The 14,446-nt window shown below is 39.4% G+C and overlaps 1 protein-coding gene across 3 annotated transcripts; it reads left to right on the forward strand.

Moving 5' to 3' along the window:
* The first annotated feature begins 347 nt into the window (after positions 1 to 347).
* On the forward strand, positions 348 to 14,446 carry kcnip1b (Kv channel interacting protein 1 b). 3 transcript variants are annotated; one of them, XM_053645973.1, is made up of 8 exons: positions 348 to 929; positions 10,058 to 10,182; positions 10,948 to 11,017; positions 12,054 to 12,124; positions 12,214 to 12,321; positions 12,595 to 12,699; positions 12,795 to 12,857; positions 13,308 to 14,446. In XM_053645973.1, the coding sequence occupies exons 1-8, from the start codon at positions 851 to 853 to the stop codon at positions 13,353 to 13,355; spliced, it is 669 nt and encodes a 222-aa protein (XP_053501948.1). In that variant the 5' UTR covers positions 348 to 850; the 3' UTR covers positions 13,356 to 14,446. The 3 variants fall into 3 exon arrangements, with proteins under 3 accessions (XP_053501948.1, XP_053501950.1, XP_053501949.1); XM_053645974.1 differs by lacking the exon at positions 348 to 929 and adding an exon at positions 3,642 to 4,769; XM_053645975.1 differs by lacking the exon at positions 13,308 to 14,446 and having other exon boundaries at positions 12,595 to 12,856.

Here is a 14,446-nt window from a genome sequence, read left to right on the forward strand (position 1 = left end):
TGCAAACTTCAGTACTGGCTGATTAACTACATTGGGATAAACATTTGGGAAGGAAACCCTGAAACACATGCAATGTATTTATGTTGAAATATCTGTGATGTGTTTAGCGATTCGGCTCACTAATCGTAACCAATTGGTGTCTTCACTCAGCGCCCAAACTCTTAATAAGTGTTATTAAAAGAAAAGGTGATGTTACACAGTCGATTGTCCCAACTTTTTTGCAATATGTTGCAGTTATTAGATTTGAAAGGAGCATATATTTTCAAAAAGAAATTAAATTCACAAAGTAAAACATCAAATAACCGAATTTCCAAATGTCTCTTGTGGTTTGTTTGGGTTTTTTTGTTTGTTTGTTTGTTTGTTTTGCATTTTCAATACTGTCCCAACTTTTTCAGAATTGGGGTTGTAGAAGCTTAAACCAAAAAAGTTTTTTGTTGTTGTTGGTTTTTTAGGGGTTTTTTTTTCAAAGTTCACTTGGATTACCATTACAAAATAAATCTTGGAGCATTTTTTTTTCCTGTAAGAGTGTTACGGCAAAGTAAAGTCGAAAGAGTAGGTTTTGAGACGTGATTATATAAACGACAGATAAAAGGAAAGGCAGAGGTGGAGAACGGTGGAAGATAAAAGAGAAAAGAGGCATTGCGAGGGAGGGAGGGAGAGAGAGAGAGAGAGATTTGTGATGGGTTCAAGAAAGACAGTTATGATGAACACAGTGAGAAACAGGTCAGGGAGAGAGAGAGAGAGAGAGAGAGAGAGCGAGAGAAGAGTGGGAGGAAAGAGAAACCAGCAGTACAAACACAGCTCCATCAGCGTTAGAGACGCTCAGAATCCAAGTGAAGTTTGATTGTGTATGCCAGTGGAGATGGGTGTAATGTTCGGGACGTTCTCGCTGCAGAGTGCACAGGTGACCCGGTCTCACTGCAGGTCAGGTAAGAACAACTCCGCTGCTTTATACCACAAGCTCAATCCCATTTCATCAAATCCTTTACTCGTCCATAAATGTCCAGATATGCGGCTGATTTCTAGTCACCTTTTAATGTTCTTAAATAAGATAATTTGAAGTGTTTATGTTTTCTTTCACACTGGCACTTTTGAATCACACCATGGATTGACGTGACATTAAAAAAAACTCAAAAAGAAAATTTGACCAATCCTACTGCAGTTATTTTTTTTATTGTGCGTACTACCAAATATACAGGGTGTCCCAAAAGTCACCATATATAGGCTACTGTAGGGGACTATGTACGCCAGCACCACGTCGGTTGTGCCTTCGTCAGCGGATGTCCGTCTCGTGGACGTCCACTTCTTCTCGGTCGGTCGAACAGCACTTCCAGTATTTTTGAATGTGTTAATAAGTTTGGCGACAGTCTCGTGTGTGTGATGTGCTCGCCATGTTTCCTGTTAAAGTCCATCACGACCGTCCCGATCCGGCCATGAGGGCGATTTCAAAACGCACTTCTTTTGTCAAAGGCATTTTAAAGCCTATCCAAAACATATATATATATATATATATATATATATATATATATATATATATATATATATATATATATATATAAACATATATATATATTAAAGCCATGTATGAAAAATTTTGGAAGACATTTTGTTAAATGTGTAAGTGTTACTGTTCCGCTACATATGGAGACTTTTGGGACACCCTGTTAGTGGTTTACGGCTCCTGAGTGGCAGAGAGTTCGAATCCTGGCTGTGCTCTCTGTGGGGGAGGGGCTTAGTCTCGCTCCCCCATCAATCACAGGGACACGTGGAGATCTGAGCGCTCGTGTATGTGGAAGAGGGCAGGTAGCACTTTCCTCCGGGTGGCGCAGCTCAAAAAGATGTCCGGATGAAGATCCTAAACTGTACCGTGGTCCTTCAAGAGGAAGTCTTTTGTACATTTAGAATGTATCTTCCACTTGGCAGAGTAAATGTAACGTTCCTTTAAGAAAAACATGGCGGAATCCGTTAAGCGCCCAAGTTGATATTTTGACCATAAGCGAAGATAAATACATTTTTTAAAAAACACAATGTGTCGAAAAATCTCATTATTTTTAAGGAAACTTAGTCAAATTTAGAATAAACACTGGAAGCTCTTTCGCAAGATGGCTAGCAGAAGCTACCTCGAGAAATATCTGAGAAATCCTTTGTGAGTTCAAAAAGGTTTTTGAACATTTTTTTAACTAGCATGTTGCGCTCCAGGCTCCATCCTTTTCTCCGCGGTTTAATAAACACATCTCATCACTGCCTCCTCTGAATGGATTAAGCTTGCAATTGGCCCCGAGCTGCTTTTTAATGAAAAGAGCCGAGATAGAGAGAGAGAGGATGAGGAGGAAGAGGATGGTGAGGAGGAGGCGGAGGGATATGTGTAAGTAGATGATAAGAGAATAAAATATTGGAGGGAAAAAAAGAGAGAGAGTGTGGAGGAGGAGGAGGAGGAAGAGGATGAGGGGGAGGAAGAGGAAGCTGGTGGCAGTGTTATTGACGCCGCTGCTGAATAGTGAGTCAGGAGGTGAAGAGAACGATGTGAAATTTGGGGATCGAGCCAAAAGCGTTACGAGTTTCTGGGCAGCCTGACAGGAAGCACAATTAGCTCGACTGAAGTGTTGACTGCAATCAACACTCAGGGGATCGTGCCCGTGTGTGTGTGTGTGCGTGTGTGTGTATGTTTACGCCTGGAGGAAACATATTGTCTCGTCTCCGTCTTACGCAACATGAGTATAGAAAAGAAGACACACTCCCAAAAGAGTTTTTCCTGAACCTAAAGATTTAGCACTGCAGCTAAAAGGCTAACGTGTGCTACTGAAACCTTACAGCTACGAGTTAGCATGGTGTAAACCAAATGACTAAATCATCACACACTCAACATCTCTGTAACGTCATTTGTATAAAACAAGTGTAATAAAATAATAATAATGTACAAATCACATGAATATTAAATTATCGCATGGCTAAAAACAGACTGCGTCAGCAATGCTAATGCTAAAGTGCTATTATTAGCAATGGCTAATGGTTATTTATTTGTGTTTGTGGCTGAATTAAATATCAAATCTCTAACTCTAACTGAATTGACCGTGCTGTTGCTAACATTATCTACAGGTTAAGGCTACATATAAAACTCTTAATCGTTAGCTTAGCTGAACTAGCTAGCTAATATCTCAGTTCCTGTGTTTTCCTTATTCTATTCCTCTCTTTCCTTCGTTCTCACGTTCTTTCTTTCATTCTACTTTTCCTCTCTTTCTTTTGCTTTCTTTCTCTCCTTTCTTTTTTACTTTTCTCCAATTTCTTTCTCTCTCTGTCTATCCATCTGTTTTTTTTTCGGTCTCTCTGTGTCTAAAAATATAGAGATACTTGGAAGGTTTAAGACACACACTCTCTCTCTTACACACACACATTTTGTAACTAGCATTAAAAATTGTGAGACACAGCAGTCAACAACATGACTCACCACTGTGTGTGTGTGTGTGTGTGTGTGTACTGGGGCATTGCGTAGGGAGCAAAGTCGAGATGAAAATTATGGAAATTCGTTCTGTGTGGTGGAGCACACACAACACACACACACACACACACACACACACACACACACACACACACACACACTGAGCTTGCCCGTGCAACAGTGGTTATAGACAGAAAGACAAGAGAAGAGAAAGAGAGAGAGAAGAGAAGGACGAAGAGATTGTTAAAGAAATAGAGAAACTAAGGCAAGGGAGTGAAAGATGAAGAGGGAAAGAAGTAAAAACCAAGAAGGAAGAAGGGAAAGAAAAGCGTTAAAGAAAGGGATGTAGGGAGAGAACTAATAAGGAGATGGAGATGAAGAAAGAAAGAAGATTAAAATAGAGAAAAGAGGAAGGAACGAACAGAAGTAGTGAATATAGTGGTAAACATGAGAGATGGGAAAAGGAGGGAGAGATGGAGAGGATGAGAAAAAGAATGAGGAAAATACAGAAAGGAAAAGCAATGAGGAAGGAGAGCGGAAGAATATGGTGACTGGGAAGGAAGGAAAGAGACTGAAAGAGAAAAGAAAAATAGAGGGGAAGGGAGAAAAAAGGGAAGATAGAAAATGAGAAGATCGGGGAAGAGAAAAAGGGATAAGGGGGGAATAGAGGGAGCAGGGATGATAAAGGGAGAAAGAGCTAATCAAGATGGAGGAACAGAGGAAAAGGAAGACGGAAAGACAAAGGGGTAGAGGGGATGACAGAAGGTGGGAAAAGGAAAGAGAAATCGAAGGAAGGAGATGGAGAAGAAGAAAGAGGGAAATAAAAAGAAGGATAAAGAGGAAAGAGAGATGGAGTGAGAGTATGGGGAAAGAGGAATGAGGGTTAGAGAGAGAAGGAGGAAAGAGAGTGAAAAAGAGAGAGAGGGAGAGAGAATGACTGAGAGAGAGAGAGGGAGCAGGGGAACACAGGAGGAGGGATGTGTGGGAGGAGCGTTCAACCCACTTGGGTTCATCAGGAGAAGAAAATTTGTCACCTCTCATTCATTCACAAGTAAATGTGAGAGAGAGACAGACAGACAGACAGGCAGGCAGACAGACTGAAAGAGAGAGAGAAACATGAGATAGAAAGATAGACGGAAAGAGAGAGACACACACAGAGAGAGAAATAGAGAGGAGAGATACAGATGGAGAGAGTGCAACAGAGAGATTGAAAGATAGAGAGAGAGACAGACAGACAGACAGAGAGAGTGGATTATTTTTGAGGACGGTGCCAACATGGGAGCGGTGGTGGGCATGCTGACCATGCAGACCAAACAGAGACAGACCACCAGAGGTACCACACACACACACACACACACAACTCTCTCTCTCTCTCTCTCTCTCTCTCTCTCTCTCTCTCTCTCTCTATATATATATATATATATATATATATATATGTTTAGAGAGAGAGAGAGAGAGAGAGAAGATTCATTAAGGGAACCACATATACTCATGATCGCGCCATCTTAAATGATCTTAAGCTTATATGTGTGTGTGTGTGTGTGTGTGTGTGTGTGTGTGCGCGTGAGTGGACGGTTTAACACCGCTCGCTCCCTGGCACTCTTAACGTCCACATGCTCAGAGCCATGGTTGTCATGGTGATGGGTTTCCGAGGAGGGGAGAGTTGATAACGTGTGGATGAAGCGCGTGGAACAAACACAACAACACACACACATACACACACACACACACACACACACACACACACACCTGCAGCGAGACACACAGCAAATGTTAAAGACGTTAATTACAGATTGTCGTATCGATTCATCAATTCGCAGCTAAAACTGGTTTAACCCTGATATTGAGCTGAACAGAGGGTAAACACTGAGTACCCACACCCGGGAACCGATGTAGCATTTTCAGCTAATTGGGGGGGGGGGGGGATATGGACAGGTTTTCAGAAAGGAAAGGGCCAGTTTATTAGAACCGAATATCGACTCCAAACTAAGACTCGTTAACTTTAATCAGCTCCTGAGTAAAACCGAGAACAAACACACTGTCACTGTGGTTATATTAAAGTTACAGATAGTGATGTTTAAGTCCAAACTCTCCGACTCTGTTGTACTAAAGCTGTGTGTCTCTGTGTGTGTGTATGTGTGTGTGAAAGCACGTATAAACTTGTTTAAGAAAAGACATGCTATGAACGATTGTGTCTCACTGGAGCAAAATAACATGTCTGATTTCTTGCTAAACATGTCAAATAGTGGGAAGAGCCAAGTAAGGAACGTAACATGGCGCTGAGTGGTGTGATGCATGAAGTGATTTATTCCACTTACACCACAGTCATTTGATTAAAGGACGAAACTCTGTTTATAGTTACATGTAGTTAAATGTAACTATAAAGAAATAAATAAAAATACTCTCTCTCTCGACGTTTACAAGACAAAAAAAACAACACCACGGCAAAGAGCAGTAAACTCCTCTGTCCTGAAGATGTCTGAAAAGTTACAGCTTTACCTCTAACTGTAACAAAGCGCTGACACTGGAGACTCCTTCCATAAACGTCAAATAAACATTTCCTTCACCGTATCAACGACTACACGTTTTGTTTTGTTTTTAAATTCGTTGATGTAGAGCGTTCGCCGTGTGAATGAGCTGTTACTATAGAAACGATAACATATTAGAATGAGCGCTTTAATATACATAACCCTGTGATTTACCGCTGCACTGCTGACAGGGATAATCACCACCTCTTGACCCATCAGAATCCAGAACTGTACAGTTAGGCACTGTGGTCTGAATCTACTTTAGCATTCCGACATTCCTACGTTAGCAGACAGCTGCTCGTGAACGCACACACTCCCCTGTGAGCTCTAAATCGGACGTCTGGCATCAGGAGCTCTACGGGAGCTTTAAAAATGTCCGAGCTCATGCTGGAGAGCTGAGTGATGACCTGCTGATTCACAGCGCGAGTCTGATCAGTGTCTAATGTATAGCAGGAAGAAGAAGAATATGAAATATGAACAAAATGTATCAAAGATATAAAACCATGCTTGATGGCATTGGAGCTAATGGAGAGAGGGAAAAATCATTGGGTGGTTAAGAAATGTGTGTGTAGGTCATTTTTATATGTAAATTTAAAGCCATTATCAGGTGTCGTATTTCCATTAACCAGTGATCGCACTCCATAACTGCAGTGGTTAATTAGTTTAATTAGGTTAATTAGTTTAATTAACCAGATTAATGCATAAACACTATCACATTCCCATTTTACTTCTTTATAATTACAATCCTCCTTGTCCTCCTTATTTACTGCACTGTGATAACCACAGGTTGGTCCATTAATATCACAACCCCAATTCTGAAGAAGTTGGGACGGTATGGAAAATGCTAATAAGAACAAAGAGGCATGATTTGTAAGTGTACTTTGACTTGTACTTAAACAAAAAACGTATAAAGACAAGGTATTTCATATTTTACCTAATCAACTGCAAACGTTTATTTTGAAATTGATGCATGCAACATGTTCCAAAAAATTTGGAACGGGGCAATTTAGGACTAATAGCGATCTGACGAGTTGAAATAAGAAGGTGATGTGAAACAGGTGAGGCAATCATCTAATCATAGTATATCAGGAGCTTTTTTTTTTTTTAAAAAAAAAAAAAAAAAGCCTATTCCTTCAAGAGCAAGGATGGGTCGAGGCTCGCCAATCTGCCAACAGATGCGTCAGCGAATAATCCAACACTTGAGAAGAACATTCCCCAGTGACAAATCGGTAGGATTTTGGGCATTTCACCTTCTACAGTGCACAATATAATTAAAAGTTTCAAGGAATCCAGTCACATCTCGGTGCGTAAAAGGCAAGGCTGAAATCCACTTCTGAATGCGCGTGATCTCCGATCCCTCAGACGTCACTGTCTTAAAACCCGTCATGAGTCTGTAATGGATATCCTGACATGGGCTCGGGAATACTTTGGCAAACCTTTGTTGGTTAACACCATTCGCCGCTGCATCCACAGATGCAGGATAAAGCTTTACTATACAAAGCAGTCCTGACCTCTCTCCGATTGAGGCACATTATGAAGCGCAAAATAAGGTAACGAAGGCCCTGTACAGTTGTGCAGCTGAAGAAATGCATAATGGATGAAAGGGGGAAAATTCCACTTGCTAATTCTTCACTCAGCACAAAAAGGTGATGTTACACAGCGGTAAACAGTCGACTGTCCCAACTTTTTTGGCGTGTGCTGCAGTCATCAAATTTGACATGAGTGTATATTTTCAAAAATAAATTGAATTCAGAAAGTAAAACATCAAATAATCTGTTTTCAATACAGTACAGGATGAACTGAATTTTCAAATGACTCTTTTTATTTGTTTTTTTTTCCGCATTTTCCATACTGTCCCAACTTTTTCGGAATTGGGACTGTAAACAAATGCTCTAAATAAATATAAACTAAATGAATTAGACAAGAGCGCCGGTTTCAGAACCGAAGTTGTTCTTCCGCAGATCTGTCAGCTGAACGTGATTCACAGTTCCGTCTTCACCTCACTTTCATCTGTTACATTTTTCTAGCACCTTCTCCTCCCCTTCTCCCAGTTCCCTGTAAGTGAGAATGAAAAGAAGCAATATAATTGACCTTCTTAACGTTTGATGTTTAAAAAAAAAACATAGCAACTCTGTGGTTTGTTTTGTAGAGATTTTCAATAGGAACAGACACAAGGCTTCACAAAAGCACAATACAAAGCAAGGATGGATAAACGCTTGCTAACGAAACAATCCCATGCTAATCGTGACGAACAGGAGCTAGAAATAATCAGGGGGGCGTGTTCTGGGTGGAGCTAATTGGTGATGTTTTAAAATATCTTTCCCTTGAGTCATTTATAATTGAGAAATCCGCACAGCGGGTTCAATTACACAGCTAACTGTGAATCTCGGCTGATCTCCCTCTGGGAATAACGACAGCGCATCAGAGGGATCTGACAAGAGGGCCGAGCACTGAAGTGTAAAGGATCATGAGACTCGCAGTGCCGCTCTTCATTAACGACTTCTGCATCTGATTCCCAGCTGTTGCACGCGATTATTATTTACTGACTGCGGATGCTGAGGGCGGCTGAGGCGTCTCTATGGTAACGGAAGCTGAGAGATGCAGATGGAGGGATTAGAAATGAGGGTGGCAAGGGACTTAATGTAGGACTGGAGAAGCAAATGCTGTAGCTTAGCCACTCCATCTGAGACACTCCGAGTGTTTGCTTATTTGCTTTCTTGGTCCACGTCATCGTAAACTTTACGATACAAATTGTAAAGACTGAATCTTATTAACATGATTAGTCTACAGCGTTGGGTTTTAAGAGTTCAGCACGCCGGATTCAGAAGACTATTACATTCAAAAAGGAAAAATAATTTAATAAGTGTGTGGAATCATTCCACTTTTACATCTCTACAGTGATTTTCTCTTCCAATCTATTGGCCATATTCCTCTATAACAGCTCACATATTTCACTGACACTGGAGACTCCTTCCATGAATGTTGAATAAACATTTGTTTATAAAAAAATTTTTAACTTCACCATATAAATGTTTACACACTTTTAAAAAAGCATTATTTCATGTGGATCTGTTACTATAGAAACAATAACGTATAAGAATGAGCGCATTCATATAAACTCGAAGTTATATAAAATTAATCAACGCAGCACATTCTGACCAGTCAGACGTTCAGAATTCGACAGCACTGTGTTATACTGTCAGCATTATTTCAGAGAATTTGTCATTAACATCTAGACTGTAGTCAGTAATTAATGTATACCTCCAGACTGACGTGCTCTGAATGTTAATTAACTGGCATCGCGGTGGGGTTTCTTCGTGTTGTATGTTGGGTTTTCACAGTCAAACTCCCGAGTAGTTGTAAAAGAACGACACTTCCTGCATTAATAAATAGCTTTCAGTCAGGAATCATGAAACAGGAAAAAGAGCGAATGAGAAAAACAGGAAAAGAAATTCAAAGCTAGTGATTAGCGATCACTGAGAGCTCTTAATGAAGTGTCCTACTGAGTGAACAGTGAGTCAGTGTTAATTAGACTCTGCCTTGATGAATATCTGCTCAGTCAGAGCTTTAATGGATGCAAAACAAACAGGCTTTCAATTCCAGCGTGCATTTTGTCTTCACATGTCTGATTCCTTTCCATCATATACTGTATGTGTGCAACAAGGGTGCAGTTTCGAGAGTTGGACCTGCAGGGTGTTTTTTGTGTGTGTGTGTGTGTGTGGGAGGGTGAGTGGGTGGGTTAGTGGGTGGGTTAGTGGGTGAATAATCCTGCAGTTTTTGCTTTGCACGGGGTATGTGCTGTTTTTATGATGAAACTCCATGAGCTAACATTAAGGATCCACCATTTCCACTCATACCATGCTGACAGCTGACAAAATGACTTATTTGAGTATGTGCAGGAATAACGTTCTCTATATTCCTACGCAGAGTTAATGCGAGGTGGAAATCTTATCATTTATTATCCAGATATCAATAATCAGATCTACAGATATAAAAATATAAAAATACAAGGTTTAAAGTGACTCACAGTTGCACTTATAATTGTGTGAATCTCTCTCTGTCTCTTTCTCTCGCTCTCTCTCTTTCTCTCTAGATAAAGTGGATGATGAGTTGGAGATGACCATGGTGTGTCATCGACCTGAAGGACTCGATCAGCTGGAGGCGCAAACTAATTTCACCAAGCAGGAGCTACAAGTCCTTTACCGTGGCTTTAAAAACGTATGCCATGCCACTCATTGCTCCTTTCTACCTTTGCTCATACTTTAAAGTGATTAGTATACTGTACTCATTACAGCATATTACGATGAACTGGCTATCTGTCTGATTGCTAGCAAGACTGCTTTAGTTGCATACAAGAGTGAAAAAGGGTCAAATTAAGGCAGTTAAGTTGGACCTTAAAATAGAGGGGTAACCATCAGGGCCTTAGTGTCCAAGAAAGGACACTAGAATTCAGAAAAGGAATTAGTTAGGCTAAAACAATCTAAATCTCTGCTCTCACAACATATCTAATGTTAGCAAACAAAAGACCTTATGGTTTTTATACCACATGGAGCTGAGTTAGGTTTCTTTTAAGTTTAACACTGCTATTAAAAATGCACAAATGTTAATTATCTAGAAAGGATATACAGTAATAGCCAAATAGCCAACTAGATAACTAGGCAGGTAACAAGCTAATGTTAATGAATAAAGGAGTGAATTAATTAAACACTTTATGGAGTTTTGTTAGCTTCCTGAGCTAGTTATTCAAGAAAGTTTCATATCAGATCACCAGTGAAAGCTGATTTTCTTTGACAAATGAACAGTGATCCTTGCCACTCATGTTGCTGATCCGTTTGCATCAGCCTGCAGTAAGACACTCAGAGAGCCATATGTCGTAACACCAGGAAATTACACGCTATAATGCACATAACCACACAAATACACATGTTTGCCAACACAAGTGGGGGGAAAAAACGCATCTATTCTTCAATTGTGTTTCCTCAGGAGTGTCCGAGTGGAGTAGTGAATGAGGAGACGTTTAAGCACATCTATGCTCAGTTCTTCCCTCATGGAGGTACAGCCTCTCTTCACCCTTTACTCCAAAAATGACATTGGTGCATCCCCAAAAAAAACCCTTGTGTTTGAATTCTTATTAGAAATTATTGAAACAAGTGACAGCCATTGAGAAAAATGAAAGACATTTGTCTGGAATAGTGTTGAATTTGATTTATGGTCATGTGTTTACCATGTCTACAAGAAGATTCCATATGAATGCAGCACTTTTGTGATATTTATGACTTCAAAAGTAGAAAATTTACAAGTTTTTATGTAGCACTTACATTTCTCAGTATTGCTCTGGAAATTTGGTTATCAGTTGATGCTAAGTGTAACTACAGGGGGGAATGATTGTTTCTGAGTGAAATTGTGATATTCCTAAAGTAAATGTTGCTTTTTCCTGAGGTAAATGTTTATTCTACAGAGGTAAATGTTACCCTTTGTAAGGTAAAAGTTAATGTTTCTGAGGGGATTGTGACATTCCTGAGGTAAATTGTGATTTTTCTTAGGTAAATGTTCCTGAGGTAAATGTTGATGATTCTGAGGTAAACATTGGTGTTCCTGAGGTAAATGTTGTTTCTGAGAAAAATAGTGATGTTCCTGAGCTAAATGTTGATTTTTCTCAGGTAAATGTTGATGTTCCTGAGGTAAATGTTGTTTCTGAGGGAAATGGTAAATGTTGCTTTTTTCTGAGGTAAATATTGGCCGTCGTGTCTTTACATTGTCTATATAAAAAGACTTACCCGATAACTAGCTAAATTATTATCCATGCTTGGTGACAATATTTCCTGACTGCCTAGCATATGTGTTTTTATAGCTTTACTCACAATTTCATTTGAACACACCAACAGATAGCAAGCTTACTAAGCAGCTCATTAGCAAATCATACGAGTTAGACAGAAGTCATGGGGATGCAAAGTCATGTAATTTCCTGCTATAGGCACTGTTAAATATAACAATTCTAATGCTATATTGCACAATTTTTGGTATTCTACATTTGTTATTTTGAATTTCTTCAAAACTCAAGACTCCCATCATCCTTCCCTTTTATCCAGATGCCACCACGTATGCGCACTACCTGTTTAATGCTTTTGACACTGCGAATAATGGCTCCATAAAGTTTGAGGTAGAAAGACACACTTTCTGATCTCTACTTCATATTTACATGTATGTAAATTGTCTATGACTTAAACTATATTATATGGTCTCTGTTAGGAGTTTGTGATGGGTCTGTCCATTCTCCTGAGGGGATCAGTCCAAGAGAAACTGGAGTGGACTTTTCATCTGTATGACATCAATCGAGATGGATGCATCAGCAAAGAAGTGCGTAACAAAGTTCCATGATTTGTGATGTCACAAAATATGCTCCATGGTTTTGAACCATGACTGATGTGTAAATCATTAAATGATGATGTGTTACCCAGAAAGCGAGATAGCAAAACTGTTATTGCTGAACCAAATCAAGACAGTATCAGTCACATTACCTATGTTAGCAGTTAACTAACTAGCTAGCTAATGTCACTATTGAGAACTGATGAAGATTGGATGGATTTGGGATTAACATGACATATTTTTCCATGCTTTTAATGCTTTTAGGAGATGACGGAGATTGTGCATGCCATTTACGATATGATGGGGAAGTACACGTATCCTGCTCTGAAAGGAGACGTCCCCAAGCAGCATGTGGATGCCTTCTTCCAGGTCAGTGTTAATAAATCAGGACGATGATACTGTCATAAACACTATGACATAAACACTAGTTGTTGCATAAATACCGTTATGTCCTGATTTCACAGAAAATGGACAAGAACAAAGATGGTGTTGTGACATTGGAAGAGTTTATCCTAGCATGCCAGGAAGTAGGTACCAGTTCTTTCCAGCATCCTATAGCCCAGAGCACAATGATTAAACATTCTCCATCAAACAGCACCAAACCTTGCTGTAAAGCTTAAACAATGTTCTCCACCATCACGTTTTGCTTGCCAGTTCTTTTATTGGATTCTATAAAGCTAAATACAAGCGTTACACTGGTGAATGTTGGTGTTTGATGGTGAATATAGATGTTTGATGGAGGATGTTGGTGTTTGATCATGATCATTGGTGTTTCATGGTGAAATGGTGGTGTTTGTGAATATTGGTGTTTGTTGGTAAATGTTGGTGTTTGATGAAGAAAGTTGATGTTTGAACGTGAATGTTCACAATTGAATAATGAATAATCACAATGGCAATGTAATGAATCCAATGATACTGAATTATATTTATTATTGTATTCTACATAGTTATTGTGTTTCTTTTCTGTTCCAAATTAGGATGAAACCATGATGAGATCCATGCAGCTCTTCGAAAACGTGATGTAAAGCTCAGAGAGAGCAAGAGAGATTGTGTATGTGTGAAAGAGAAAACCATAGAGATGGAGGAAAATAAAATATTTAAATATTTGCACATGCTTTCTAAAATGTTTACATGTGAGCATAGCTTATGTGTATGGATCAACACTATCACAGCGAGCAGCCTATTAAGATTATGTACTGTATCAAACTCTGAAAGAAGGCTGATGATCAGACGGACACCATGGACTCCCTCCTTCCCTGAGAAAAAGAAGGATAGCGAGCATATGAACCCCTAATTCTCTCTACCGTTCTACAACTTAGCCATATGCTAACAAAGTGGGCACTTCAAACTTGGTGGAAAGTTTCTTTCTTAAATGCTCAGACGTCTCCTAGCGTCACCTGCTTTTCACGTTATAAACTCTTCAAAGTGTTACAAATCAAACAGCAAACGTGAACTTGTACTGTAAAGGCCACATTCAGGCTTTTGGCGCTATGACTCGAGGACTCCATCTATCTGTGAAGGAGCTGAATTGCATCTAAAACACAGTGATGTACTGTTTGCTGAGAGTTATGCATGTTTTAACCTTCAGCTACTTGAATGTTGGCCGATGTAATATAATATATACAAGCCTCATATGTTTATTTATGCATTAAATGGTTAAATGTTTTCATTATTGCATTTGGAATCTGTAGAAAATGTTTGGATGTCTTGCCTTGTTGTGTATTTATCGCATTGCTTATGGTTATTCCAGTTTGTTTTCAGTTTGTCCTGTTATGTGTCTGTCCTCTCAATGACCCCATACCATTCATGCTAAATCTCTCTCTGTGTGTGTGTGTGTGTGTGTGTGTATGTTTGTGTGTGTATGAAGGTAAAGTGTTATCATCAGTTTCACCTAATGACAATCCAGCTCAGTATTTTTTCATTCATTTTCATCAAAGACAAAAAATGTGCATAAATTATTTTATGTATATCATTATTAATAAATCATAACAGAAAGGAAAATAGCCACACAAGGAGATATATAGTGAGACCGACGGATCTGAAGAACCTCCTAATGCTGTGTAATGCTCCGTCTTACTTAGATATTGGAATAAAAAATTTGTGAACATCTTTAAAA

Source organism: Ictalurus furcatus, chromosome 16 (assembly GCF_023375685.1).
Source record: "Ictalurus furcatus strain D&B chromosome 16, Billie_1.0, whole genome shotgun sequence".
NCBI lineage: Eukaryota > Metazoa > Chordata > Actinopteri > Siluriformes > Ictaluridae > Ictalurus > Ictalurus furcatus.

What these genes read in the sequence shown, in the direction of transcription:
- kcnip1b (XM_053645973.1), top strand. Translation starts at nt 851, where the DNA reads ATGCCAGTGGAGATGGGTGTAATGTTCGGGACGTTCTCGCTGCAGAGT. An exon ending in CCGGTCTCACTGCAGGTCAG is followed by an intron (nt 930 to 10,057) that starts GTAAGAACAACT and finishes CTTTCTCTCTAG; the next exon opens with ATAAAGTGGATGATGAGTTG. An exon ending in TCAGTTCTTCCCTCATGGAG is followed by an intron (nt 11,018 to 12,053) that starts GTACAGCCTCTC and finishes CCTTTTATCCAG; the next exon opens with ATGCCACCACGTATGCGCAC.